At 39.3% G+C, this 26,701-nt stretch overlaps 1 protein-coding gene across 2 annotated transcripts in view; it reads right to left on the bottom strand.

Moving 5' to 3' along the window:
- Positions 1–2,259: 2,259 nt before the first annotated feature.
- The window catches only part of LOC148301613 (dipeptidyl peptidase 8), a 28,026-nt gene continuing 3,584 nt past the window's right edge, over positions 2,260–26,701 (bottom strand). The window contains exons 4-17 of one of the 2 annotated variants that reach the window (XM_088272963.1): positions 25,813–25,910; positions 23,304–23,406; positions 22,231–22,370; positions 18,219–18,330; positions 17,184–17,343; positions 15,668–15,830; positions 15,437–15,531; positions 13,354–13,506; positions 11,321–11,501; positions 9,929–10,104; positions 7,590–7,733; positions 5,013–5,091; positions 4,204–4,396; positions 2,260–3,470 (exon numbers count right to left, since the gene is read on the bottom strand). In XM_088272963.1, coding sequence (XP_088129089.1) covers positions 3,266–3,470; positions 4,204–4,396; positions 5,013–5,091; positions 7,590–7,733; positions 9,929–10,104; positions 11,321–11,501; positions 13,354–13,506; positions 15,437–15,531; positions 15,668–15,830; positions 17,184–17,343; positions 18,219–18,330; positions 22,231–22,370; positions 23,304–23,406; positions 25,813–25,910 — 2,002 coding nt within the window. In that variant the 3' untranslated portion in view covers positions 2,260–3,265. The remainder of the gene's footprint in view (positions 3,471–4,203; positions 4,397–5,012; positions 5,092–7,589; positions 7,734–9,928; positions 10,105–11,320; positions 11,502–13,353; positions 13,507–15,436; positions 15,532–15,667; positions 15,831–17,183; positions 17,344–18,218; positions 18,331–22,230; positions 22,371–23,303; positions 23,407–25,812; positions 25,911–26,701) is intronic. The other variant, XM_088272964.1, reaches the window with a different exon arrangement.

Below are 26,701 nucleotides of genomic sequence, written 5' to 3' on the forward strand. Positions count from 1 at the left end.
TATTTACCCGCTACAGGGGAGAAAGTGTTGTTTTTGCATTTTGAAGAAAAGGTATTGTTTAATAATTTTTTTAAATATACTAAATATTTTTCAAATGGAGAAAAAACCTTCAGGTTTCACCTAAAAAGATCTGTTGCACAGTAAAAAGTTCAATAAGTGGCTTGATATTTATTTTTAATACATTTTATTATATTTTCAAACTGTTAAAACGATCTCCTGAATTTTTTTGTTTGATATATGACGTTGTTGAAAGGAGTGAGCGATATATGTAAATAAAAGTAGAATTCAATCCAATAACCGTGTTTAATTTTGGATATATTACCCAACGATTCAATATGGAATTCCACCAACTGTCTGCAGTTACAATATATAAAATATTACAGTCTGATTTTTTTTTAAATGTAAGTAATGAATCCGGCAGACATTATAATTAAGTAATAATAATTATAATAAAACCCTTATCCGCACCCCAATGGTGCATAGGGCACTGCTTCATATAAACGCAGTGTTATCTCGATCGTTTACACACGAAGGGAAGGTGATCAGCCTTCTGCTTCAGGTACCAGTCCAGGGTAATATTGAATAAATATTACAGTGAAAAAATCACTTATATTTATGTGACCCCCCCCCTGGGAATCGAACCCGGGACCTCCAGAACGGAGGCGGACAATAATTAAGTTATAATAAAATATTCACAGTGACTTTAAAACAAAGTTACATTTTAATTATAAAATGGAAAATCACAAAGTTAGCGCTTCAAATCGACGGTGCCCCTACGTAAAGTACTCTATCTGCAAATCTGTTACTTTACAGGAGAGGACTTAGAAGATTTTTTCAATATATTTTTTTTTTATTAATTAACGGTTTTATCTGAAATTCTAAACTAGTATTATTCATATTATTTTTTGACATCTCATCAAAGATGAAGAAGAATATGGAAGTCTGGGCATTTACGGTTTAAGGACCGTCATAGGCTGGTTTAAGTGATCACTTTACACACGCGTAACATTCACCAATTCTACCCATTATTGACAACCACACTACTCTAATTCTTGGAAGTTCTATATATATATGAACCAATTTAGAAACCTTGTTCATGAATCACTAGAACTTCACTAGAGACATCTATTGGTGAGATGTAAAGAAGCTTTTTTTTTATATCAAAAAATAATATGAAAATAACTCCTGTAATTGGAGATAGTCCAGATTTTGTGAACAAGTATTTGGACACACTCAAAATGTATTCAAAAACACGATACGATAATGTATCAAATCGTTATAAAAATTTATGCTTTTTTGTCCGCCTCCGTAGTGTAATGGTCAGCACGCTCGGCTACCGTTCTGGAGGTCCCGGGTTCGATTCCCAGGGGGGGTTGAATAAATATAAGTGATTTTTTCACTGTAATATTTATTCAATATTACCCTGGACTGGTACCTGAAGCGGAGGGCTGATCACCTTTCCTTCATGTGTAAACGATCAAAATAACACTGCGTTTATATGACGCTGTGCCCTATGCACCATTGGGGTGCGGATAAGGGTTTAACAAAAACGGTTTTATCTGAAATTCTAAAACTAGTATTATTCATTCAAAAACACGATACGATAATGTATTAAATCGTTTTAAAAATTTATGCGGAATCGCGATGCGAAGTGATGGGGCAAGTGAACAAAGCTGCAGCCATCTCGGGACGCCTGAAAAACGCTATATGGAAAAACCCTGAGATGAACTTCGGCAGCAAGATCAAGATATACAAAACTTGCGTCCGACGCATCATGACGTATGGAATCCAAAGTAAAGCGGACACCGCTGCCACAAAAAACGCGCTTAGAGTGTCAGAAATGACTCTGAGAAGCATAACAGGCAAGAGTCTTCGAGATAGAATCAGAAATGCCAGGATCAGGGAAATATGCGAGATGGAAGATGCCGTTAGGTGGGGAAGGCAACGAAGGAGACAATGGTATGCGCGTGTGAGGAGAATGGAACCATCCAGACTCCCCCACATCGCACTGTACGGCCAACCCCAGGCAGACCACCAAAGAGATGGGCCGATAGCTGGGAATCGACGTCGCAGGAGGCTAATCCCTCTCAAAAACAGGCCGCAAGGCCTATTAATAAGAAGAAGAAGAAGGAGAGAAGAAAAATTTATGCTTTGTCAAAATTAAGTAGTTAGCGTTTTAGGAGTTCAGTTCATTTCGAAAATTCCACGTAGATAGCGCCTTATACGCCTGAAAACTAGGCGTAATTTATTTTATATATATTTTTTGTTTGTTTATATTTGTAATAATAATATAATAATAATAAAACCCTTATCCGCACCTAATGGTGCATAGGGCACTGCGTCATATAAACGCAGTGTTATCTTGATTGTTTACACATGAAGGAAAGGTGATCAGCCCTCCGCTTCACATACCAGTCCAGAGTAGTACTGAATAAATATAACTGTGAAAAAATCACTTATATTTATTTTACCCCCCTTGGGAATCGAACCCGGGACCTCCAGAACGGTAGCCGAGCGTGCTGACCATTACACTACGGAGGCATTATATTTGTAGTCAGTTGATAATGTACACCAAATATCTCAAAATTGTCGCAGATGTAGTTAGAGCGCTTTACGTAGGGCACGCTGAAATATAAATTATACTGTATTTATTGATGTAAGACATAATTGCAATTACAAATAAATCTCTTGTATTTTACCACTTGAGTATTGTATTATTACGACTAGTTTCGTAAGCTACAGACGCTTCCGTCTACAGGTTTAAATATGAAAAAATTCTATTCAAACCCGTAGACGGAAGCATCTGTGGCTTCCGAAACTCATTCGTTCATTCGAAACCTCATCCGCACCCGATGGTGCATCGGGGCACTGCATCATATAAACGCGGAGTTATCTTGATCAGCCACAGCGTCCCGAAGAAGGCCTAGGCGATGGCCGAAACATTGTGAAGAAATGCTAAGGAGAGGCGCCAGACGGATCACAATTCGGATAGCAGCGTGAAGCGCCAGCGGTTCAGTAATACGCGTGTACGATGGCCGAAATGTTGGGAAGAAACGCTGATGAGAGGCGCCACACGGATCACAATTGAGAGAATGGCGTGAAACGCCAGCGGTTCAGTAATACGCATGTACGATGGCCTCTGCGATGGTTGAAACATCGGCAAGAAATGCTGATGAGAAGCGCCAGACGGATCACAATTGGGGTATTGTCTTAAAGGGCCCATGATTCGGTGGCGTGTGTGCAGGGCCGGAGCAGGCGGCGGCACCTAGAGGTGGCTCTGCAGGAAGGACAGCAGCGTGGTCTCGTAGTGCGTGATGGAGGACATGTGGCGCAGGGAGTGGCGCTCGTTGGGGTACAGCTGCAGTCGGTAGGGCTTGTTGGCCTTGACGAGCGCGTCCACCAGCTGCTTGGTGTGCAGGAAGTGCACGTTCTCGTCCTGCGTGCCGTGGACAATCAGGAGACGATTCTCCCTGCAACGACAAAAACAACTCATTTTTCCCTCATTTTACAAACCGCTAGTACTGTTGTAGTACTAGTTTACTGACCTTAGACGTATAAATCTTTTTCTTCTCTCTAACCCTTATCCGCACCCGATGGTGCATAGGGCACTGCATCATATTGACGCAGTGTGCATATTGATGTAGAATGCACGCCTCTGTCCGTATGAACACCTCGCTTGGTCCCATGGCTGCAATGGGTTAAACCATCATCTGCGCTCGATGGTGCATAGGGCACTGCATCATATTGATGCAGTGTTATCTTGATTATTAACACATGAAGGAAAGGTGAAAGTGATTTTTTCACTCTAACATTTATTCAAAATTACCCCGGACTGGCACCTGAAGCGGAGGGCTGATCACCTTTCCTTCATGTGTTAACAATCAAGATAACACGTCTATATGGTGCAGTGCCCTATGCACCATTGGGTGCGAACAAGGGTTAGTAGTAGTGCAAGCAAGGTGTTCAAGTAGGTACTGCATAAACACGGTTTGGATACGTGGTACGAACAAGTGAGGAGATAACGGTAAAACAAATTTATGAGGCGAATATAGTTGGAAAAAAGAGCAGAGGAAGACCGAAAAAAATTAGGCTCGATCAGCTATGTCAAATATTTGAAAGCGGTCAGGTCAGGAGTGGGAATAACCGGCGGGCACTTGTGAGGAGACGCACAAATGCAGAGGCGGATCGGGGGACGCTACTCACTGGTCGGGGAACAGGGCCGCCTTCATGACCACGTTCCCGCGGTCGTACGCGGGCGCGTTGAGCGACGGCAGGTCCATGTAGCGCTCTGTGTAGGCCGTGTCGTACATCTCCCAGGAGGTGACGGGCGCGCATGCCACGCACAGCTTGAACACCTCTGGGTGCTGCGCCAGCGCCATCAGGGACAGGTACCCCCCTGGAGGGACAACACATCGCAATTTAGAGACAAGAAGGAATATTTGATGAGGCATATCCATCCATTGTTGCGCGGTACGATGGATAATCCTGAAACTATCCGGAGCATCGGTCTGTATGTTCCCGATAGTTAGCTAAGGACAGCGTGGGCATAGATAGTTTCACATACCTATATACAGGAGCAACCTGCCGATGGTCCTATATATATATAGGAATGGGAAATGCCTGTAGGAAGAGCTACCAGTTCCTCCAGGGTATGCTCGGCTACAATAGTTTATAGACTAGAAAGAATGTGTATTTGATGAGGCGTTTCTATCCATTGTTGCGCTGTACGATGGATAATCCTGAAATTATTCGGAGCATCGGTCTGTATGTTCCCGATAGTTAGCTAAGGACAGCGTCGGCATAGATTGTTTCCCATTCCTATATACAGGAGCAACCTGCCGATGGTTATGCCTGTAGGAAGATATGCTGAACAATACCCGTTCCATGTGCCTGAGGGGGTATTCCCATAAGGGATTCTTCTACACATTTTAACAAAAGGGCCAGGGTTGATGAACAAAACCACAATGCGTTAAGGGTGATGAGGTCACAGGATTAGGTCAAAGAGGACTCACCATAGCTCCAGCCGTGTACGGCGACCCTGTTCAGGTCGATGCAGCCAGTCTCCTTAGCCAGCCATTTCAACACCTCAATCTGTTCAAAAGACAAAACCTTAAATATACCTCTTATATATACCTTAAATATACCTCTTAAATATACCTCTGTACCTTAAATATACCTCTTTTATGGGTCGAGGGGCATTTGAATCACTATACTCCTCTTTTAATGGATCAAAGAGCAACTGAATCACTAAAATCCCCTTTTGTAAAATGTTTATATTCTTATTATTTTTTAACATCTCATCAAAGATGATGAAGAATATGGAAGTCTGGGCATTTACGGGGCTGACGACCGTAATAGGCTGGTTTAAGTGATCACTTTACACACGTGTAACATTCACCAATTCTACCCATTATTGACAACCAAACTACTCAAATTCTTGGAAGTTCTATATATATGAACCAATTTAGAAACTTTGTTCTTGAATCACTAGAACTTCACTAGAGACATCTATTGGTGAGATGTAAAGAAGCTTTTTTTTAAATCTTTTTTCATCTTTGATGAGATGTCAAAAAATAATATGAAAATAACTCCTGTAATTGGAGATAATCCAGATTTTGTGAACAAGTATTTGGACACACTCAAAATGTTGTTTATATTCTTAATTTGTTTTCTTTTTTGTGTGTATATTAGGTTAAAATGGTTAAAAACAATAAAAAAATGTATGTAAAAAGAACTCCACCGAAAAGGTGGCTTGGTGGTTCTCTGCAAAACAAAAAAAAAAGGTCTAAATATGTATAAATTGAGATTTAAATAAATGTATAAAATAATAAAAATTATAAAAGCCCTATCCGCACCCCAATGGTGCATAGGGCACTGCGTCATATAAACGCAGTGTTATCTTGATCGTTTTACACATGAAGGAAAGGTGATCAGCCCTCCGCTTCAGGTACCGGTCCAGGGTAATATTGAATAAATATGACAGTGAAAAAATCACTTATATTTATTTTACCCCCCTTGGGAATCGAACCCGGGACCTCCGGAACGGTGGCCGAGATTGCTGACCATTACACTACGGAGGCGGACATAAATAAATATATACAAATAAAAAAAATTAAAAAACCCAACAATTCAAAATGGAATTCTACTAACTGTCTGCAGTTACAATAAATATACAGTGAAACCTCTATCCGTCGTTTTTCAAGGGACCTATCGAAATAAACCATGAATGCGGGAAAACAATTTGTAAGACATACCAGTAACTCGAGTGTACTTTTTTGCAAAATTGCACAAAAATACTTGATTTTAGAACAAAAAAACGTGGAAAATGGGTATCATGCGAATTGACAATAAAACCAATCGATAAGTATTTAAAATGGTTTATTTAACTCTATCCACGCGGCTCGCATAACCGTTTGTGTTTTTACAAAACATTCCCCACACGCGGCTGACATAACCGTATGTGTTTTCACTTAGGTCCAAGTTTCGAACCTCAGTTCAACTTGGAGGGATTTTTTCATGGTGTGGAACTTTGGATAAAATAATACGTCAATCCTCGGCCTTATGACATATGTTGAAATATCTGACTAATAATTTGTAACATCGCAAGGATAAATAAAATAACAGATCCCTGATTTTTCTTGCGGTCGGTAATTAGTCCGCGCCATAATCATGCCCTATATCTGTCTCACTCTCGACGCTACGCATCGTCAGTGTGTAAGAGTGACACACGATGCGTGCTTTGATTTATTTATGTTACGATCTTCTTTGTTTATATTACGATATATTTCAAGAATAATGTGACACACGTGTATTATAGAGTACCAAAAAGGCACAATGAATCCCATTGAACGTTTTTGTTTAGGAAAATAAATCGTTTCTTAACTAAATACATGATAAAAGTAATCTTAGCGCCGCGTATGGGCGTCTCTCATAAACAAAGTTGACGCAGTTAAAAGGTTAATTTACTAATATAAGAGTTTCTGCTTAATAAAAAGCTTCTTTACATCTCACCAATAGATGTCTCTAGTGAAGTTCTAGTGATTCATGAACAAGGTTTCTAAATTGGTTCATATATAAAGAACTTCCAAGAATTTGAGTAGTGTGGTTGTCAATAATGGGTAGAATTGGTGAATGTTACACGTTTGTAAAGTGATCACTTAAACCAGCCTATTACGGTCGTCAGCCCCGTAAATGCCCAGACTTCCATATTCTTCTTCATCTTTGATGAGATGTCAAAAAATAATATGGTTTATTTAAAAAAATAAAGACAATTGATTACTATTTTAAATTTTTATAGTCAAAAATATCAAATTTGAAGCGTAATTCAAACGGTGAATGCGATAAAATGATGATAGAGAAACGATCAATGCGATCTATTTTTGTATGAAATGAATCCGGGGTAGAAGAAATAAACGACACATCCGGGAAAACGATTATTCGAGGAACGATAGATTGAGGTTTCACTGTATATATATTACCCAACAATTCAATATGGAACTCTACCAACTGTCTGCAGTTACAATAAATATACATATTTGCCCGGCGAGTTGTTCCCAGTCCGGCCGCTGGTCACTCTGGCGGTGGCTCACCTGGTCGTCGAGCTCCACGGTGCCCATGCGGCCGCGGATGTGCGCCTCGAAGGAGACCCCCCGGTGTTTGGAGCCCCGCGAGTCGATGCTGACCACGCAGTAGCCCCGCGCCGCCAGCATGTGCATGCGCAGCTCGCGGGTGCCCTGCGGACAGAGTCGCGTCGTCAAGTATGCCTTCCAAAGGCACAAAGTGCGGGTGTGGCAGAGTTACAAAACACATTCACAGCACCCCAGCGGTGCATAGGACATACATTTTCAAACCCTTATACATTGAAAAATTTTGTGACTCGGTTTTAAAATTAAAAACGAAGATATAAGAAAGGAATGTAAGGCTGAACGAGGAATAATCGAAAAGATTAGGATTAGTTCTTTGCGGTGGTATGGACATGTGGAGCGAATGGATAACGAGAGAATGACTAAGAAAATGTATATGTGGCGAATGTGAGAGGGAAACAGAACGAGGACGACGGAAAAAGACTCGGCACGATCAGATCAATCGGAACCTAAAATCTGGCGGTGTCAAAAGTCTGCGTAATCGGAGGGCATGTATGACTAGATGTATGGATGTGAAGGAGGCGAGGAGTGTGTGTCAGGACAGAAGAGTGTGGCGTTCCATCCTCTCTGCCTACCCCTGCGGGGAAACAGCGTGATGGTAGTAGTAGTGACTCTGTTTTTTTCAACAATGGCAGTCTTATTTTATCCTTATTTCTAGTAATATGTTCATGACAATTTTTTATTAAAAAATATTTTATCCTTAAAACATTTGGGTAATTTATCGTTTGAAAATGTATTTATCGCTCACTCCTTTCAAGAACGTCATAAAAAAAAAAACTTGATTTATCAGTAGAACGTATTTAAAGTTTAAAAATAAAATACAATTTATTAAAAATAAATATCAAGCCACTTTTTGAACTTTTTACTGTGCAACAGATCTTTTTAGGTAAAACCTGAAGGTTTTTTCTCCATTTGAAAAATATTTAGTATATTTAAAAAAATTATCAAACAATACCTTTTTTTCAAAATGCAAAAACATCACTTTCTGCCCTGTAGCGGGTAAATATTAAGTTAAAAATATGCCGCTTTTGCTGGGATATAGTACATTTTCTGGGCATTCCGAAAACACGCACAACTGAAAATTGACAATTTTTGATTTATGACGTTCTTGAAAGGAGTGAGCGATATAAAGATCAGCATATTTAATTTTAATAAGAATAATAGGGCTATCTCTCTATGCGAACAATCTTTGCCAATCTTCTCATACATCTTCTCAACACTTCAAACCCGCATCCGCACCCGATGGTGCATAGGACAATGCATCATACAAACGCAGTGTTATCTTGGTCGTCAACACACGAAGAAAAGGTGATCAGCCCTCCGCTTCAGTTACCAGTCCAGGGTAGTTGGAATAAATATTAGAGTGATAAATCACTTGTATTTATAAAACCCCCTTCTGGGAATCGAACCCGGGACCTCCAGAACGGTAGCCGAGCGTGCTGACCATTACACTACGGAGGCGGACAAAATACAGGTATGATAGGTAGGTAAATAGATAGATTCTCAATCAGGCTTATGTCTGGCAAAATTCTTGACCAGTCCAACACAGTTCATTATTTTTGTGTGAAAAAATTCATCAATTTTTTGGCAGGGGGTTAAATCCTGCTGAAATATTCCATTACCATTTGAACTTCGTTTTTGTATCTCTGGTAGTATCTTTTCCAGTAGAATTGAGTGATACTTCTCGCTGTTCATCATCTCAGTCACTGACAGAAGTGGCCCTGGTCCATAATACGAGGAATACCTCCAAAAAATTTTTTTAGAGGGTGTTGAAAATATGAAAAAAAAGTTTTGTTTCAATTAATCTGTTCGATACTGTACATATCGCTCACTCCTTTCAACGTCATAAATCAAAAATTGTCAATTTTCAGATGCGCATGTTTTCGGAATGCCCAGAAAATGTACTATATCCCAGCAAAAGCGGCATATTTTTAACTTAATATTTACCCGCTACAGGGCAGAAAGTGTTGTTTTTGCATTTTGAAGAAAAGGTATTGTTTAATTATTTTTTTTAAATGTACTAAATATTTTTCAAATGGCGATAAAACCTTCAGGTTTTACCTAAAAAGATCTGTTGCACAGTAAAAAGTTCAATAAGTGGCTTGATATTTATTTTGAATACATTGTATTATGTTTTTAAACTTTAAAAACGTTCTCCTGAAAAATCAAGTTTTTTGATTTACGACGTTCTTGAAAGGAGTGAGCGACATCACCGGTACATGCGGAAGATTTTAGCATCGTAAGGGAAGGATTAAGAATATGAATACGGATAGATGGTTTAGTACCTTGAAGGTGTTGGTGACGGTCTGCACGACGGGGCCCCCGTAGACGTAGAGCAGCGTGGGGCGGGGCTGCGGGGGCCCCACGTCAGGCCGGAACAGCATGGCGTGGAGCTCCTCCCCCCGGCCCCCCTCCAGCCGCATGCTGTACAGCTCCGGAGACCGGCTCTTGCACAGGGACCCTGGACGCGATGAAACGAGTCAATCATCAGGAATTTCTGTATTCGGCCACATCACCACACTACTTCACCAACTGCACTGGTCAAGCTTTGAGTATACAACCCTGTCTTCCTTTGGACGAGGCAGGGTGATCACTCCTGCGCTTCAGGGATGATTCCAACTAACTAAAAAAACTAACTAACCATCACGCCGCTTTCCGCAGGGGTAGGCAGAGAGAATAGAGCGCCACACCACTCTGTCCTTGCAAACATTCTTCGCCTCTTCCACGTTCATGCATCTCCTCATACATACCCGCCGATTGTTACGACTCCTAACCTGACCGCTTTCAAGTATTTGGCAACCCGATCGGGCCATGTTTTTCTCGGTCTTCCTCTGCTTTTTTTTCCACTTACATTCGCCTCATAAATTTGTTTCACCGTTCTTTCCTCACTCATTCGTTCCACATGTCCAAACCATCTCAACACACCTTTCTTAATTTTATCGATAATTCTTATCTCAGCTTTGCATTCCTTCCTTATTTCACTATTAGCACATCTATCATACATTGCTTTGTCGCACATTCTTCTGAGAGATCGCATTTAGAATTTATTTTATCCAAATTAAACGCCAAATCAATAAATTAGAAATAAGTATCAAATTGTGGTAGAGTGGGTTCGAACCGAGAAACTCTGACTCGAGAGTCCGCGACACTAACCACGGGACCACAACCTGACATATCGCTCACTTCTTTCAAGAACGTCATAGATCAAAAATCATCAATATTCAGTTGTGCATGTTTTTAGAATGCCCAGAAAATGTACTATATCCCAGCAAAATCGGCATTCTTTAAACTTATTATTTACCCGCTACAGGGCAGAAAGTGTTGCTTTTGGATTTTGAAGAAAAGGTACTGTTTAATTATTTTTTTAAATATACTAAATATTTTTCAAATGGAGAAAAAACCTTAAGGTTTTACCTTAAAATATCTGTTGCACAGTAAAAAGTTCAATAAGTGGCTTGATATTTATTTTTAATACATTGTGTTATATTTTTAAACTTTAAAAATGTTCTCCTGAAAAATAAAGTTTTTTGATTTATGACGTTCTTGAAAAGAGCGAGCGATATATCATCCATTCATTCATGCAGGTGCCAAAAACTAAAATTGGAAATGAATCGCAGATACTGGCGAATCGGACCGAGTAGCGATTCCACTACGAGGTTTGAAGTCTCCGCACCGACCTGGCAGCCTGTAGAGCGGGGAGTCCAAGTGGTTGGCTCCGTCGGGCCCCGAGGAGCTGGCCTCCAGCAGGGAGCCGTGCGCCGCGAGGTAGGGACCCGAGGACCCGTGCCTCACCAGGTAGACTCGGCACGTCGGCTGCGTGTGGATGTTGGAGTACGTCGCAACTACCACCTCGCATTTCTATAATAATAAAATTAAAAAAACAATTACAGAATAAGAGAAAGAGGAGTGTCCGCCTCCGTAGTGTAATGGTCAGCACGCTCGGCTACCGTTCTGGAGGTCCCGGGTTCGATTCCCAAGGGGGGTAAAATAAATATTAGTGATTTTTTCACTGTAATATTTATTCAATATTACCCTGGACTGGTACCTGAAGCGGAGGGCTGATCACCTTTCCTTCACGCGTAAACGATCAAGATAACACTGCGTTTATATGACGCAGTGCCCTATGCACCATTGGGGTGCGGATAAGGGTTTTATTATTATTATTATTATTAAGATTACAGATTTTACTCTAGGTTTATATTCACACAAATTATCAAAAATATCATGTTTTTGTAATAAATAACGAATCTCAAAGCAAAAATGGTGAAATGATATTCTCGGCACTGCCGTATAAATTTTAACCAGGCAGAGACATATTTATGACGATAAGACTTTTAACGATGTATGATAGATGTGCGAATAGTGAAATAAGGAAGGAATGCAAAGCTGAGATAAGCATTATCCATCAAATTAAGAAAGGTGTGTTGAGATGGTTTGGACATGTAGAACGAATGAGTGAGGAAAGAACGGTAAAACAAATTTATGAGGCGAATGTTAGTGGGAAAAGAAGCAGAGGAAGACCGAGAAAACATGGCACGATCAGGTATGCCAAATACTTGAAAGTGGTCAGGTTAGGAGTCGTAACAATCGGCGGGTATGTATGAGGAGATGCATGAACGTGGAAGAGGCGAAGAATGTTTGCAAGGACAGAGTGGTGTGGCCCTCTATTCTCTCTGCCTACCCCTGCGGAGAAGCGGCGTGAGGGTTAGTTAGTTTTTTTAGTTAGTTAAAGTTTTAACTTAAAAAAAATGCTTCCCGTATTCGAAGCATCACACGATAATAAACAAACAAAAAAAATAGTTAAAAAATATCACAAAACACCGTGTTACACAATCACTTCACTGGGTTTATATGATGCAGTGCCCTATGCATCTTTGGGGTGCGGATAAGGGTTGGAATAAATGGATTCCAAGTGTGTCCGAGCTGATATGAAATGGCTTCTGAGCCGAGCTAATCCGGTATACTTTGATGATTTGGACACACTCGGAATGGCATTTTCAATTTTCAATTTCAATTTATTCAATAATTAATATATACATTACAAACTAACATTTAAGGTGTATATATTAAAAAAACAAATTAAAAAGTAAGCAAAAAGACTCTTGTCAAATGTGTAGAAGAATCCCGCTTCGGAAGACTCCTTCGGACACATGGAACAGATCAATATCCAATGTGATATTGTTCAACATAGCGGTAGCCCTTCCTACAGGCATAACCATCGGCAGGTTGGTCCTGTGCATAGGAATGTGAAACAATCTATGCCGACGCTGTCTTAGGTAACTATCGGCAACATACAGACCGATGCTCCGGATAATTTCAGGATTATCCATCATACCGCGCAACAATCGAAAAAAATGCGTAATCAAATACACATTCCTTCTAGTCTCTAGACTGTTGTAGCCGAGCATACCCTGGAGAAACTGGGTCAGGTAGAGCCGAGGATAATAGCCATACTCTCTCATGTAGAGATACCTCAAAAACTTCTTTTGGACTTTCTCTACCATAAGAGAGTACTTAAGCTTGTGTGGCCCCCAGATCATGGAGCCACTCTCGAGTCTACTTCGCACCGAGGAGTTATAAAGAGTTCTCAGCACGCGGGTATTTTGGAAAACCCTGGCAGTACGCAGAACAAATCCTAGCGTTTTCAATGCATTAGCACTGACTGCCTCTATGTGATCGTGAAATGTCAGGGTGCTCACAAACATTTTACCTCGTCCATGTCTATGGTGAAGGAGTATCCGGGTTCGGTGAGTAGCTTGGGCGATTCCGGGTTCGGTTCCAGGTACGACGTGCAGTACAGGTGCCGCTCCAGTGGGGTTTCCTTCAGCCCCACGAAGTACACCAGGTTGTGAAGTTCGTCCACCTGGAAATGTACATATGTCGGTTGAACTAATGTGTATGTGGACTTGGGTGATACATGGACTTGGCTTTTGCGTAGGGGCAGGCGGAGAAAATAGAACGCCGTACCAATCTGTCTTTGCACATAATCTTCGCCTCTTCCACATACATCTTCTCATACACACACACGCCGATTATTCCGATTCCTGACCTGACCAATTCTAAGTATTTGAAATACTTGATCGCGCCAAGTTTTCCTGGGTCTACCTCAGCTATTTATTGTCAACCTATTGCCAGCCACACTCGCATCATAAATTTGTTTTACTATTCTTTCATCACTCATTCAATTCACACGCCCAAAACATCTCAACACACCTTTCTATATTGTACAGATAATACTTATCTCAGCCTAGATGACTTAACCGGATCCACGCGGCTCGCATAACCGTATGTGTTTTAACAAAACATGCCCCATACGCGGCTGACATAAGCGAATGTGTTTTTACATTGCTTCAAGTTTCGAACCTCAGTTCAATTAGAGGGATTTTTTCATGGTGTGGAACTTTGGATAAAATAATACGTCGATCCTTGGCCTTATGACATCTGTTGAAATATCTGACTAATAATTTGTAACATCACAAGGATAAATAAAAGAACAGATCCCTGATTTTTCTCGCGGTCGGTAATTAGTCCGCGCCATAATCATGCCCTATATCTGTCTCACTCTCGACGCTACGCATCGCCAGTGGGTAAGAGTGACGCAGTGTTATCTCGATCATTACTTACACGAAGGCAAGGTGATCACTCTTGCGCTTCAGGAACCAGTCCAGGGTAATATTAAATAAATAAATCAGTGTAAAATCACTAATATATATTTTTACCCCCCTGGTAATCGAACCCGGGACCTCCAGCACGGTAGCTAAACTCGCTGACCATTACACCACGGAGGCGGACATATATGTTTAGTCATAAATTAAACCCTGAAGAGGGCAACAGGTTGTTGCCGAAATTAGTTGGTTAGTAAAAATGTGAGTGGATCAAAAAACAAAGTATTTTTATTTCTTGAAATAATATATCGACATGATCCACAAAGTTAATGCTTTCAATATTCAAAACAACAAGTTAGTATGTTGATTTTTTTGAGGTGGGATGCGAGTATAGTGTGTCCGGTCCTCAGCCTGCACAGAAGGGACACTGTATGTGGACTTATGTGTATATGGATGTGAAGCTCCTACCGCCAAGGCAGGTCGTGAGTTACATGACTCCTGTAGGTCTTGGCAGTGAGCCGGAAAACACAGGGAAGTCACAATAGACCTGACATGGTCGCGGTGACATAAGGGATGCAAGATCCCATGACCCCCAAGGAAAAAAAAGGGTATATGGATTAATATATATGTAGTGGAAATTAATATATGCATATGAAAACATTACATAACTCACAGATCATTATCTCTTCTTCCCAAGAAAGAACACATTCCATTCCTCGCCATAACACATCATTCTTCAGTAATTCATTCTCTGTCCAAGCGGCCAGACTATATATAACGCTCACTCCTTTCAAGAACGTCATAAATCAAAAATCGACAATTTTCAGTTGTGCATGTTTTCGGAATGCCCAGAAAATGTACTATATCCCAGCAAAAGCGGCATATTTTTAACTTAATATTTACCCGCTACAGGGCGGAAAGTGTTGTTTTTGCATTTTGACGAAAATGTATTGTTTAATTATTTTTTTAAATATACTGAATATTTTTCAAATGGAGAAAAAACCTTCAGGTTTTACTTAAAAGGATCTGTTGCACAGTAAAAAGTTCAATAAGTGGCTTGATATTTATTTTAAATACATTGTATTATATTCTCAAACGTTAAAAATGATCTTCTGAAAAATTAAGTTTTTTGATATTTGACGTTGTTGAAAGGAGTGAGCGATATGTGTAAAAGCGGTAATATATTACCCATATCTTTCTGCCGATGACTTCCCATTTTCCCTTGGTGAGCGTTACCGTGGATATAATTTTGCGGTCGACGTACGACGGACTAACCATCAAATCTGTAACAAAAAATCTATATAAAGAAAAATGATTCCCTTCACCGATTCTTAGTGTAATTCTTACGATGAATGCGGTAAAATGGTGGATTTCTGTTTAAAAAAATATTTTATAAAATGTTCATTAAAATCCGGCAACCTTCCCGCGCGGTGACCGCGGCCGTTATGAGGTAGAGGTGCAGGTGCCCCGACTGCTCGGAGGCCCAGACGAAGCGGACCGTGCCGGGCCCCGCGCCCGGCAGGAAGTGCAGGATGTCGTGGACGTTGATCCACGCGTCCGGGGAGCGCTCCGACACCAGCACCTGCCGGAGGACAGTCGGACAATCAGACGGCGGCCGGAGTTCGCTTCAAAGACGGTAGCATGAATAAAATTGTAAAATAAAAATATTTTAATAAAGAAAAGCTTATAATTTGACCAGTTGATTTATTTACAGCATTTCGAGTGTGTCCAAATACTTGTTCACAGATCTGGATTATCTCCAATTGTAATAGTTATCCGCCTCCATAGTGTAGTGGTTAGCGCGCTAGGCTACCATGCTGGAGGTCCCGGGTTCGATTCCCAAGAGGGTCAAAATAAATATTATTGATGTTTCGGTCAAATATATATTTAATATGACCCTGGACTGGTACCTGAAGCGAAAGGCTGATCACCTTTCCTTCGTGTATTTAACGATCAAGATAACACTGCTTCTATACGATGCAGTGCCCTATGCACCATTGGGGTGCGGATAAGGGTTAAAAGAAAAAAAAAAGTAATAGTTATTATAACATGGAGAAGAAATGCTGAGAAAGTACAGATTTCAAGGTGGATAACAATATATTAAATAAATCTATACTTTCAAAAGCATTGGCTAACATGTGAAGCCGCGGAATGGGAGAGAACATGGCATAGTTTGCATTATGTACAAATACTGCGAATGCAGATTTTTGCCTAGTACCTCTTTGGCGCATGCTAAGCTTTATTTGATTTAGGAGATCAGGGCTGTCCAAAAAATTGTTAAGAATTTTATATAACAGGACCAGATCAGTAATTACCCTTCTTTCACTAAGATTTATCAACAACATTTTGAGTGTGTCCAAATACTTGTTCACAAAATCTGGATTATCTCCAATTACAGGAGTTATTTTCATATTATTTTTTGACATCTCATCAACGATGAAGAAGAATATGGAAGTCTGGGCATTTACGGGGCTTACGGGGGTTTACTGCTTAATAAAAAGCTTCTTTACATCTCACCAATAGATGTCTCTAGTGAAGTTTTAGTGATTCATGAACAAGGTTTCTAAATTGGTTCATATATATAGAACTTCCAAGAATTTGAGTAGTGTGGTTGTCAATAATGGGTAGAATTGGTGAATGTTACAAGTGTGTAAAGTGATCACTTAAACCAGCCTATGACGGTCGTAAGCCCCGTAAATGCCCAGACTTCCATATTCTTCTTCATCGTTGATGAGATGTCAAAAAATAAGATTTATCAATTTAAGCCGCTTCATTATACAATTATAATCCAACTCAACAATGGGTATATTTAGTATGAAATTAATATATCTAAGGAACTTGTGTCGTACCCTCTCTACGCTGTCAGCGTGTATAGCATAAATGAACGAAGGAAAGGTTAATATGCTTTATGGCGGTCGATGTGTTCCGGCGTTACCTGCGCAGGTATCCAGGGTCTCTGGATCTCCGGCTCCGCGGGATCAGCGTGAGACAGCGAGGTGTCCACGTCGTAGAGGAACGGCTCCGCAAACACCTGCAGATGCAGCAGCACCAGGTCCAATCGCTGCTGCCGTCGGTCCAGCAGCTGGCACCAAACGCTGAAATCGACATCTTCCGTGACTTTGTATACGTTGAGATGCAAAAAAATGATATGACAATTCCCCCATATGTACAGAGTCAACACCTAAGGACAATACATGGCTCACTCCTTGCAACAACGCCATATATCGAAAATCGGCAATTTTCAGTTGTGCAAGGTCCTCCAAGGATGTGACTTGGTTTGCGAGCGAGTGCGTCACAATTATAGAGAATGGATGGGTGTTTCGCTATCCTCCGTACAAAATCTGCAGACTGGGGAATCATGCCGTCCAATAAAATTTAAACATCGCACACTCCTTTCAACAATGTCATATATTGAAAATCGTCAATTTTCAGTAGTGCATGTTTTCGGAATGCCCAGAAAATGTACTATATCCCAGCAAAAGCAGCATATAGATAGCAGATATATAACAGCCAAGAGATGTTTATTGGTGAGATGTAAAGAAGCTTTTTACTAAGCAGAAACTCTTATATTAGTATGTGAGGTCCGAATCCTGGATTATAATCACACACATGAGAAACGCCAGAAAATACCATTTTCATTTTTATTATTCGTCAGCCCCGTAAATGCCTAGACTTCCATATTCTTCTTCATCTCTGATGAGATGTCAAAAAATAATATGAAAATAACTCCTGTAATTGGAGATAATCCAGATTTTGTGAACAAGTATTTGGACACATTCAAAATGTTGTAAAACACTTATATTTATTTGATCCCCCTGGGAATCGAACCCGGGACCTCCAGAACGGTAGCTGAGCGTGCTGACCATTACGCTACGGAGGCGGACTAAAACTATACTATATTAAGTATGTAAAAATTATGTCCGTAAGTAAATGGAGAAAAAATCAATAAAACGTAAGCGGAAGGGATTACTAGTTTCCGCAGGGCGTCCACCCAATCCTGGGAATGTACTCCGCCCAGGAGAAGACGTCTTTCAAAGGCCTCGTCAGGTCCAGCCATCTGCAGTCGGTGATGGATTCACTATCTGGAAATATGACTCAACTCAGTCTAAAACATCATTTTCAAATCATGTCACGGAAACTAACCACTCACTTGACTCTCATTCACTTAAACTATTACACTCTGTTACAAATAAAGGTCAAGTCATGAATACTTTAGAAAATTTAAAAATACATAAAAATTTTAATTCGGATAAAACAATAATTAATAATATACTGCTTCAAAATACGTCACCATTATTATCAATGTTTCCTTTTACAAAAAATGTTGTTCCTTAATCCCCCTACCTATATTTATTAACCTATATATACCTTTTTTGAGATGTGGGTTTGGAGGAAGATGACCAAGACATCATGGGTTGTAAGGAAGTCCAACGAAAAGGTGTTGCAGGACGTAAAAGAAAGAAGAGAGCTTTTAAATCATATTTTGAAGAGGAAGGCCAAGCTAATAGGGCACTCAATTAGAAATAGCACCTTTCTTAGCAACATCTTCGAAGGAAGAATCTTGGGAAAACGAACAAGAGGCCGCCCAAGAACTTCATACTTCCAGGATTTGAAGCGGCTCATGGACGTCTCCTCCTATTCGCAGCTCAAGAGGATGGCGACTGACAGAGACAAGTGGCTGACACTACAAGGCGCTGCCTTTAGAAGATGATGATGATATACACCTAAATATATTTTTATTCGTTAGTTTTAATTTGTACCAAAAGATGAAAACATTTGTCGTTTTCGAAACTAGTCGTAAATAAAAATAAAACTCAATAAAGTGGATTATTCAAGGACAGAGTGGTGTGGCGCTCTATTCTCTCTGCCTACCCCTGCGGAGAAGCGGCGTGATGGTTAGTTAGTTAATTTCTTATTTTTATTTATTCGGGAATTTTACAGCTTACATATAAAAAAAAATGATATAATAAACAATAGTTACATTAACAATAATAAACATTACATTACATGGTTACAAAAAATGGTTACGTTTAAAAAAAAAGCCAATTAAACAATTCCACATTTATGTTATAAAACTATTAAAAAACATGTTTTGAATATTGAAAGCATTAACTTTGTGGATCATATTGATATATTATTTCGAGAAATAAAAATACTTTGTGTTTTGATCCACTCACATTTTTATTAACCAACTAGTTTCAGCAACAACCTGTTGCCCTCTTCAGGGTTTCATTTATGACTAAACATATCGCTCACTCCTTTCAAGAACGTCATAAATAATAAATTGACAATTTTCAGTTGTGCATGTTTTCGGAATGCCCAGAAAATGTACTATATCCCAGCAAAAGAGGCATATTTTTAACTTAATATTTACCCGCTAATAGAAATAAAAACACAAAGTATTTTTATTTCTCGAAATAATCTATGAAAAAACATTCAGAGATTTAAAAAAAAGGGTATTACCTAACTAACTAACTAACTAAGCATCACGCCGCTTCCCCGCAGGGGTAGGCAGAGAGGATACAACGCCACACCATTCTGTCTTTGCAAACATTTTTCGCCTCTTCCACGTTCATGCATCTCCTCATACATACCCGCCGATTGTTACGACTCCTAACCTGACCACTTTCAAGTATTTGGCATACCTGATCGCGCCATGTTTTTCTCGGTCTTCCTCTGCTCTATTTTCCACTTACATTCACCTCGTAAATTTGTTTTACCATTCTTTCCTCACTCATTCGTTCTACATGTCCAAACCATCTCAACACACCTTTCTTAATTTTATCGATAAAAAGGGTATTATATAAAATAATAGATTTAGCAGGAAGGAGAAAGAAAGGAAGGAGAGTTATTTTGTTGGAAGAAATCGCATTAATACCTTCCGGCGTTGAAAGGGCCAAATGTTCCCGTTAATTTTAATAATAATAATAATAAATTTGGATAACTTATATAGCGCCATTTTCGTAAAACAAAAACCTTGTTCTTGAATCACTAGAACTTCACTAGAGACATCTATTGGCGAGATGTAAAGAAGCTTTTTATCAAGCAGAAACTCTTAAATTAGTATGCGAGGTATTCTTGGAATTCATTCATTGAAACCCTTATCCGCACCCTAAGGATGCATAGGGCACTGCATCATATAAACCCAGTGAAGTGATTGTGTAACACGGTGTTTTGGGATATTTTTTAACTATTTTTTGTTTGTTTATTATCGTGTGATGCTTGAAATACTGGATCATTTTTTTTTTAGTTAAAACTTTTATCGTCATAAACATGTCTCTACCTAATTAAAATTTATACGGCAATGCCGAGAATATCATTTCACTATTTTTGCTTTGAGATTCGTTGTTTATTACAAAAACATGATATTTTTGATAATTTGTGTGAATATACACCTAGAGTAAAATCTGTAATCTTAATAATAATAATAATAACACCCTTATCCGCACCCCAATGATGCATAGGGCACTGCGTCATATAAACGCAGTGTTATCTTGATCGTTTACACATAAAGGAAAGGTGATCAAGCCCTCCGCTTCAGGTACCAGTATAATAATATTGAATAAATATCCAGGGTATTGAATATTGAATAAATAGTCCAGGGTAATAATATTGAATAAATATTACAGTGAAAAAATCACTTATGTTTATTTGACCCCCCTGGGAATCGAACCCGGGATCTCCAACGGTACCCGAGCGTGCTGACCACTACACTACAGAGGCGGAGGCGGAGGAAGAGTAAAATCTGTAAAGTTATTTTAAGCATAATCTTTGTGAAATTGCGAATCATTCGAGTAAGTTTAACGATTTATTCTTTAAATCATTAATATGAATGCAACTTCTGAGGAGATAGTGGAGACATGGATGCTAATAATAATAAATTTGGATAGCTTATATAGCGCCATTTTCGTAAAATAATACCTCAAGGGCGCTTCACGGTGAATGCATTGGGGAAAATACGATGGTGGAAATGATCATAAACTAACTAACTAACTAACCATCACGCCGCTTCCCCGTAGGGGTAGGCAGAGAGAATCGAACGCCACACCACTCTGTCTTTGCAAACATTCTTTGCCTCTTCTACATTCATGCATCTCCTCATACATACCCGACGATTATTACGACTCCTGACCCGGCCGCTTTCAAGTATTTGACATACCTGATTGTGCCAAGTTTTCCTCGGTCGTCCTCTGCTTCTTTTTCCAACTACATTCGCCTCATAAATTTGTTTAATTGTTCTTTCTTCACTCATACGCTCCACGTGTCCAAACCGTCTCAACACACCTTTCTTAATTTTATCGATAATGCTTATCTCAGCCTTACATTCTTTCCTTATTTCATCATTCGAACATCTATCAAACATCGTTTTGCCACACATTCGTCGGAGCGATCGCATTTCGACTGCATTCAGCCTGCTTTCATCCTTCTTTTGCCAACTCCATGCTTCGCTTCCATACATAAGGGTTGGAACCAGAAATGAAATGAAATGATCATTATCGATAAAATTAAGAAAGGTGTGTTGAGATGGTTTGGACACGTGGAACGTATGAGTGAAGAAAGAGCGGTTAAACAAATTTATGAGGCGAATGTAGTTGGAAAAAGGAGCAGAGGACGACCGAGGAAAGCTTGGCACAATCAGGTATGTGAAATACTTGAAAGCGGCCGGGTCAGGAGTCGTAATAATCGTCGGGTATGTATGAGGAGATGCATGAATGTAGAAGAGGCAAAGAATGTTTGCAAAGACAGAGTGGTGTGGCGTTGGATTCTCTCTGCCTACCCCTGCGGAGAAGCGGCGTGATGGTTAGTTAGTTAGTTAGTTTGGAAATGATTTAGCAAACAAATGTGTTTTTAGTCTTTTTCTAAAGATCATCTCACTCTCGCTATTTCTAGCCATTGGTGGGAGAGCATTCCACGCCGTCGGTCCTGTAACAGCAAAGGCACAAAACAATTTTCTACAGAACGATGGTACACGCGTGTCTTACCGGAGTCCCAGTGGTCGAACTGGCCCTCGGAGCCCTGCGAAGACCCTTCCGATTCAAAGGCATTTTGTTTCATATCAGTCAATTTGAATTCCAACAGTCGCAGAACCGATCTGGCGTTCTTAGAGCCGGCACGGGGAAACCTACAAACCAATAATAAAAATAATAAACCCTTATTTGCTCCCCAATGGTGCATAGGGTACTGCATCATACAAACGCAATGTCATCTTGATCGTTTACACATGAAGGAAAGGTGATCGGCCCTCCGCTTCAGGTACCAGTCCAGGGTAATGTTGAATAAATATTAAAATGAATAAATCACTTTTCTTTATTAGACCCCCCTCTGGGAATCGAACCCGGGACCTCTAGAACGGTAGCCGAGCGTGCTGACCATTACACTACGGAGGCGGACAAGTGTAAATTAAGTAATAATAGTATATATTAGTGTAATATAAGCTAATTATTGATTTGGCGTTTAATTTGTAGAATTCCATTTTAATTTATGTATTAATTTGAAATCAAACACAGATTTTTGAGTCTATTAAATTGTATTTTATTAACAAAAACACATAAAAAATTATATTGTGACAATTGTTTCGCCTTGTTAGGGCATTATCAAACTGTCACAATAGTAATTTTTTATGTGTTTTTGTTAATAAAATACAACTTATAATAAATAATAAAAACCCTTATCCGCACCCCAATGGTGCATAGGGCACTGCGTCATATAAACGCAATGTTATCTTGATCGTTTACACATGAAGGAAAGGTGATCAGCCCTCCGCTTCAGGTACCAGTCCAGGGTAATATTGAATAAATATGACAGTGAAAAAATCATTTATATTTATTTTACCCGCCCTTGGGAATCAAACCCGGGACCTCCAGAACGGTAGCTGAGCGTGCTGACCATTACACTACGGAGGCGGACAAAAATACAACTCAGTAGACTCAAAAAATCTGTGTTCGATTTAAAATTAATACATAAATTAATATAAGCTAATTAAAGAAATAAATATAATGAAATCTCTCCGCCTGCCCCGGCGGTAGACGATTCGGCGGGCAGACAAAACCGTTACCTGAATTCTTCGATATCACCGTTGAGAGTGTCGCAGGACGGAAAACTGTACACCTTAACGTCAGACTCGTCCACCTCCTCGTAAAGTATCCTATATACATTATCTGAAACAAAGAAAAACACAAAACACTTGTTACGATATAATAATACATGAAAAATAAAAAATAAAGGGAGTTTGTGTCCTTCGCGATCAACCTACTGCTATGTTTGGGCATTCTGAAAACTTGCATAGCTGAAAATTGAAGATTTTTGATATATGACATTGTTGAAAGGAGTGAGCGACATGTCAGGCAGCTGGTTAATGTGGGTATAGGCAAATATATTGTAAGACCTATTACAAACTTAGTTATGTTCAGTAGTATATTTGATAATAATAAATAATAAAACCCTTATGTGCACCCCAACGGTGCATAGGGCACTGCTTCATATAAACGCAGTGTTATCCTTATCCTTAACACATGAAGGGAAGGTGATCAGCCTTCCGCTTCATGTACCAGTCCAGGGTAATACTGAATAAATATTACAGTGTAAAAATCACTTATATTTATATTATTTTTTGACATCTCATCAAAGATGAAGAAGAATATGGAAGTCTGGGCATTTACGGGGCTGACGACCGTCATCAGTTGGTTTAAGTGGCCACTTTACACACGTGTAACATTCAGCAATTCTACCCATTATTGACAACCGCACTACTCAAATTCTTGGAAGTTCTATATATATATATGAACCAATTTAGAAACCTTGTTCTTGAATCACTAGAACTTCACTAGAGACATCTATTGGTGAGATGTAAAGAAGCTTTTTTTATTAAGCGGAAACTCTTATATTAGTATGTGAGGTCCGAATCCTGGATTATAATCGCACACATGAGAAACGCCAGAAAATACAATTTTCATTTTTATTATTAAGCTTATAATTTGACCAGATAATTTATTTACAACATTTTGAGTGTGTCCAAATACTTGTTCACAAAATCTGGATTATCTCCAATTACAGGAGTTATTTTCATATTCTTGCACACATTATACACCAGACATCCATATTCTTCTTCATCTTTGATGAGATGTCAAAAATTAATATGGAAAATAACTCCTGTAATTGGAGATAATCCAGTTTTTGTGAACAAGTATTTGGACACACTCAAAATGTTGTCAATCAACCAACTGCATACATCTTTTGCAAATTCACCCTTTATGTCGTCATTCTGCGGGTTTTCCACTTTGACTCTAGGGGGAGCCGCCACCTTGTGTGTTTAGGCCCTCCACCCTTGGAACAGGATCACTCTTGAAACCACCGAAAAGTGATCTGTTTCCATTTGTTTCCATTCCAGTTGTAAATGGCTCATCTTCATCCTGGTTTGACATCTCTAAAGGTGTTAAACAGGGATGTGTAATGTCGCCTTGGCTATTTAATCTATACATGGATAACTGCATGCAAGAGCTGAAAGGTTAAAATGTTGGAACATTGATAATAATGGTGACGTATTTTGAAACAGTATATTATTCACAGGATCCACGCGGCTCGCATAACCGTATGTTTTCACAAAACATGCCCCATACGTGGCTGACATAACCGTATGTGTTTTTACTTTGCTCCAAGTTTTGAACCTCAGTTCAACTTGGAGGGATTTTTTCATGGTGTGGAACTTTGGATAAAATAATACGTCAACCCTTGGCCTTATGACATCTGTTGAAATATCTGACTAATAATTTGTAACATCACAAGGATAAATAAAAGAACAGATCCCTGATTTTTCTGGCGGTCGGTAATTAGTCCGCGCCATAATCATGCCCTATATCTGTCTCACTCTCGACGCTACACATCGCCAGTGGGTAAGAGTGACGCACGATACGCGCTTTGATTTATTTATGTTACGATCTTATTTGTTTATATTACGATATATTTCAAGAATAATGTGACACAGCGAATGGAAATATAAAAGTTCTCCATATGTACAAATGATTGTCCGCCTCCGTAGTGTAATGGTCAGCACGCTCGGCTACCGTTCTGGAGGTCCCGGGTTCGATTCCCAAGGGGGGTAAAATAAATATAAGTGATTTTTTCACTGTAATATTTATTCAATATTACCATGGACTGGTACCTGAAGCCGAGGGCTGATCACCTTTCCTTCATGTGTAAACGATCAAGATAACACTGCGTTTATATGACGCAGTGCCCTATGCACCATTGGGGCGCGGATAATGGTTTTATTATTATTTTATTATAAATGATTCAAATGTATTATGTTATAAATAAAAATGTAAATACATTAAATGAATGAAAAAAAAAAAGTGTATTATAAAGTACCAAAGAGGCACAATGAATCCCATTGAACGTTTTTGTTTAGGAAAATAAATCGTTTCTTAACTAAATACATGATAAAAGTAATCATTAAAAAAACGGCAAAATACCGCCGCGCACGGGCGTCTCTCAGGAACAAAGTTAACGCGGTTAAAAGGTTAATCAATGTTTTATCTAAGTAATAAAGCAATAAGAAGTTTCATTACCATTCGTGTTAGGCTGCCACCAGAATCCAGTGTACCGGGAGAACTCCTCCTGCATGACGTACGAAGGCACTCCGGCTTGCCGGGGATCGTCCGCCAACCTTCAAAGTGAAGAAACACGACAATCGATACGAGATCCACAACACACACCCCAGCACAAATCGCTCACTCCTTTAAACAATGTCATTTATCAAAAAACTTGATTTTTCACAAGATCGTTTTTAAAGTTTAAAAAAAAAATGTATCAAAAATAAATATCAAGCCACTTATTGAAATTTTTACTGTGCAACAGATCTGTTTAGGTAAAACCTGAAGGTTTTTTCTCCATTTGAAAAAAATTAATTTATTAAAAAAAAAATAAACAATACTTTTTCTTCATAATGCAAAAACAACATTTTCTGCCCTGTAGCGGGTAAATATTAAGTTAAAAATATGCCGCTTTTGCTGGGATTTAGTACATTTTCTGGGCATTCCGAAAACGTCATAAATCAAAAAACTTGATTTTTCAGGAGAACGTTTTTAATGTTCAAAAATATAACACAATGTATTAAAAATAAATATCAAGCCACTTATTGAAGTTTTTACTGTGCAACAGATCCTTTTAGCTAAAACCTGAAGGTTTTTTCTCCATTTGAAAAATGTTTGGTATATTAAAAAAAAAAAATTGCACAATACCTTTTCTTCAAAATGCAAAAACAACACTTTCTGCCCTGTAGCGGGTAAATATTGAGTTAAAAACATGCCGCTTTTGCTGGGATACAGTACATTTTCTGGGCATTCCGAAAACGTGCACAACTGAAAATTTAGAGGCACTTATTACTATAATTTTTTTTAGGGTCTTGCATCCCTTATGTCACTGCGACCATCTTAAGTCTATTGTGACTTCCCTCTG

The sequence above is a fragment of the Brachycentrus maculatus genome, unplaced genomic scaffold, assembly GCF_059751285.1.
Source record: "Brachycentrus maculatus isolate JH-2025_06_01 unplaced genomic scaffold, ASM5975128v1 h1tg000534l, whole genome shotgun sequence".
NCBI lineage: Eukaryota > Metazoa > Arthropoda > Insecta > Trichoptera > Brachycentridae > Brachycentrus > Brachycentrus maculatus.